Genomic DNA, 4,307 nt, shown 5'->3' on the forward strand with positions numbered 1-4,307 from the left:
GCTTAAAAGCATAATCAAAGGTCGAAGCACTTGAAAAAAATCTATATATTATTGTCAAAGAAGATAGTTGTCAATATGGCCTTTAAATATTTAATTTTTAATTTTATTAAGAGATGAAAATCTTCATCTAATGAAGAAAATAATTATAAAGGTTCGATAATTTAAGGATAGCTAATTCAGAAACACATAACACTGAATTAATATTAGACATGCTATAGACATGAACTTTGCATTAATTAGAAGCAAACTTTCATTTTAATATTTGGATTTGCAAAGTAAACATGCATGGTAATCTATATCAGATTCAACAAAGCAATATTCTAATGAATGAAACATACGGAGTACGTAACAGTTAGCCAATCACTTTTAAGTAACTGATATATGATTTGATATTTATATTTGACGTTTGGTATACCATATTGCAAATTCTTACAGGAACGCAGCAACGCAGCAAGTAGCTTTAAATACAAATTACGATATGGGCGCTCTTTGGGCTATCTATTTAATTTTTGTCTTCTTTGCGTTGTCTCAGTCTACCATTATTTCGCGGAAATATACTGCAAAACTGGAAATGGATGATAAGAAATCAAATGACGAACTTTTAGGAGAATACAATTCTACATCGGTTATAGAGTGTGGAGCGCGCTGTCGAAGGGAGTGTAGTTTCTATGGATTTAATCCTCGGATGAAGAATTGCCGAACCCACAAGAAGATTTTCACGCCGTCGCTGTCTCATGAGGAGGGCTGGAGATATTATTCCCATGACTGTATGTATAATTGTTAATTTTTTTCGCTTGCCACAATTCACATAAACATTATTTAATCTAAATAATAGTCCTGTCTGTTTACTTATTTATTCTAATTAATCTTATTTTGAATGAAAACTGAATTTGAAATTGAAGAATTTATTATTATTTTTTTTTTAATGTATTTTTACTTTTTGTTAGTATTATCTTTGATAAAAAATTTGAACTTCTACTGTGAAGGAAATACTAATCAAAAAAGAGATCAGAGCTTACACTGTGACAATAAAGAAATGAACTTCATTTTAAGCATCATAACATTATATCACTCTTAACCATAAGAAAGTTGTTTTTTTTTTTATATAATTTACTAAAAAATAAAAAAAAAAGATGTTCTTCAAGCTTTAGTAACTCTAAATTATTATCTCGCAATAACTGTTATGAAAGCTGAGATGGGAACCCTGCGCCATTGACTACTTAGCATTCTCTGCCATCCGGTATTTTTTAAAGGAAATTATAGATAAAAGACTTGACAAATTTATGAAACTTAAATAATGTTTAGTAATGAGGAGCAGTTTAACATAATCTACATTGTAGTTTACAACTTAACTTCAGCAATTAACCTTAATCATTCTTATAGATATTATGTACCCTCTTACTACCTGTGTATATATTTGATAAATCTTATTAGGATAAGTCGTTCATTGGTGATAGGAATTTTTATTTTTCTTATTTGTTCACCTTATGCTTCCAGCCTCAAATCACTGTTCCATCTTCTCAACACTTCCCTATTGAGGTAGAAATGGACAGGCCTCTGCATGACCGTATAAATATATTCAATATATTTATTTTTTTTTTATTTTTATAAATAAACGTACCACCAAGTCACCCAGCCGAGGAGACTGAAGCAATTATTTTTTGGTGGCCGGCCATACATGTAGTATAATGTCAAGGCAAAAAAAAAAAAAAAAAAAAAAAAAATTGGGAAAATAAAGATGAGAGTTGATACAATTTCAAATAGTGAGGGAAAAAATGGGAGGTTGTTTTTCAATACATGCTTAATTTAAGTTATAGACTAAACTGAAAATTAAAGGAAAAAGGGGTGGGATAAAAAACTTTTTAATATATACTGCGATTCTGGTAACTCAACGTTAAACAATAATGTAGATTTTATAAAAGCATACTAGTATTCTGGTGAGACGGCAACAAATAATTCTATTATTGTAGATTGTAAGTTTATTTTTCTGCTTTAGTTATTCCCATAGATTGTAAGGATCTTCATAAAGATGGTCACACTAATTCAGGAGTGTATGAAATTTATCCCTATGGAACCATTACTAGTCCTGTCAGAGTTTACTGTGATATGGTAACAATGGGTGGAGGATGGACGGTATGTAGTTTATTTCAAAATTAGGGTGCATTATATAATTAATATTTAGTGATTCCGTTGTTCAAAATAATAAAGAATAATAAAATATGAATATTTTTAGTTTATATCATAACATATTGATGATACAATTGTTTGAAACAATGAATTGTATTGCTATACATGTTCTTCACGTTGAAAGGCAATCCAAAAACGCGTAAACGGATCTCTGAGTTTTGACAGGAGTTGGGCAGATTATAAAAATGGTTTCGGTTCACCTGAACAGAATGTCTGGGTTGGTAAGTGTAAATTATTATCAAATAAGGACTTTCATCTGCTTCTAAATTTTCCAAAATTGCTTTACTGTGAAAAATAAAAAATGGAATCACATCAAACATCTGATTGTAAGTCTTGATTATATGTTCATGACAATACTCACTCATCAGGTTCAGTTGCAATCTGACATAAAAAAGAAAACAAATGAGAGCGAGAGGATTACATCACTCAGCGGTATAGTCTTTGAAAGATACTAAATTTAGCATCAATGTCTACAGCTTAGGAAAATAATTTGATTTTTCATTAATGTATATTCATATTTAAAATAGAATTATTGTATTCCAATAGACTTTACAGTTGATTTCAAATATATTTTAATGCAGGGAATGACGTAATACATCAGTTAACAAAAGAAAAGAACCCATTCCTTTATGTGTCCATCACTCTCCAAAATGGTACAACGCTGTATGAAATGTACGATCGATTTTCTGTTTCCAATGAAGCAGAGAAATATCAACTCTTTCTAGCAGGACCTGCCACGGGAACCTTAGGTACGTGTAAATAAGTTAAGTTCTTAAAAATAGTTACCAATCAAGTATAAAATTATATACTTCTATGCATAGAAAGATTATTAAGTTGTTGAAAAAAAAAATACAGATATATTTTTTCTAATATTCCGTAAACGTCTTTAATTCCAAGATTTTAATATTTCCCGATATCATTCGTAGATATAATTTACGAATTCCGCGGTAATCGAATTTCTCATTGCTTAGTTGTTGGAAATTTTAAATTATATGTTTTAAAACAAAAGAAAATTATATTAATTTTTTAACTAGCAGATTCAGTAGCAACCTTTGATCCGCCGTTGTTATATTTTTTTTTTCCTTTTTTTTTGTTTGTTTGTTTGTTTGTTTTTTGTTTGTTTATTTGTTTTTTTTTTTTGCTTGTTTGTTTGTTTGTTTTTTTTTTTGTTTTTTTTTTGATTTTCAATAATCTACATTTTGAACTAGTACGGAATAGGAAGTTTACAGCGCGTAATTGATATATAATATGACATGTTCACGAAAGCTCAATGTTCAAAGAAAATGATTTGAGCCGTAACATAGTCAAATAAATAAAACAGTCAAATTTAAAAAATCGCAACGCATTACACTTTTACAATACCTATTCTATATTAAATGAAAATCTAATATTTTAAAACATTTACAGGTACATCATTTCTTACCTTGTTATTATTTTGAATGATTTGCTTCGTATTGCATTGTATACATTTTAAAGGCAAGGTCTCTATTATTACAATTATTTTATTTATTTTTTTTAATCATACTTTAAAAGTGTAACACGCCTGGAGTTTATTGTTCCATTAGAAAGAATGCTTTATAAATTGCACAGCGTTTTGTATTGTATTTTTTACTAAATATTATCGCTATTTACAGAAGACAGCACGAGAATCCGTTTATCTTAGATGTACTTCAGTATTATTGACAATAAGATTAATGTGATATATATTGACATTCCACATGTATTTTGCTTAAAAAGTGTGAGAAAAGATACGGCATTCAAAACACCATAACATGAAAAGGGGATCAAAAGGTTAAAGTATGCGTTTTATTTTGACGTCACAAATGTTGAACGCCGTGGAAATGCTACGTCATAAGTGAAAATCAAAATCAAAATTCTGGCTAACATTGAACAGAATCTGTTGCAATATCTCTTCCATTAATTGTAACTTACCCTAAGGATAATACAGGGATTTTGAAATCTTAATCAAATTTGCAGTCAAAGCAAAGAGTTAAAAATATACAATTTGTTTGCACATACCGTTACAGTTATGACTGCCCGTGTGTAGAAGTTCCAGGTTGCATTTGGAATTTCCAAGTTAATCACTTGGAATTCATCATTTGGAATTTCCAAATCACCAT

The 4,307-nt window shown here is 29.4% G+C and overlaps 1 protein-coding gene across 1 annotated transcript; it reads left to right on the forward strand.

The window, feature by feature from the left end:
• Nucleotides 1–444: 444 nt before the first annotated feature.
• On the forward strand, nt 445–2,950 carry LOC133198238 (fibroleukin-like). Its single transcript, XM_061334362.1, has 4 exons — nt 445–767; nt 1,997–2,133; nt 2,312–2,408; nt 2,769–2,950. Exons 1-4 carry the CDS (start codon nt 479–481, stop codon nt 2,948–2,950), a joined length of 705 nt encoding a protein of 234 aa, XP_061190346.1. The 5' UTR covers nt 445–478.
• The last annotated feature ends 1,357 nt before the right edge of the window (nt 2,951–4,307 follow it).

This window comes from Saccostrea echinata, unplaced genomic scaffold (genome assembly GCF_033153115.1).
Source record: "Saccostrea echinata isolate AGI-Se365-2 ecotype Australia unplaced genomic scaffold, CSIRO_AGI_Sech_v1 ptg000033l, whole genome shotgun sequence".
Taxonomy (NCBI): Eukaryota; Metazoa; Mollusca; class Bivalvia; order Ostreida; family Ostreidae; genus Saccostrea; species Saccostrea echinata.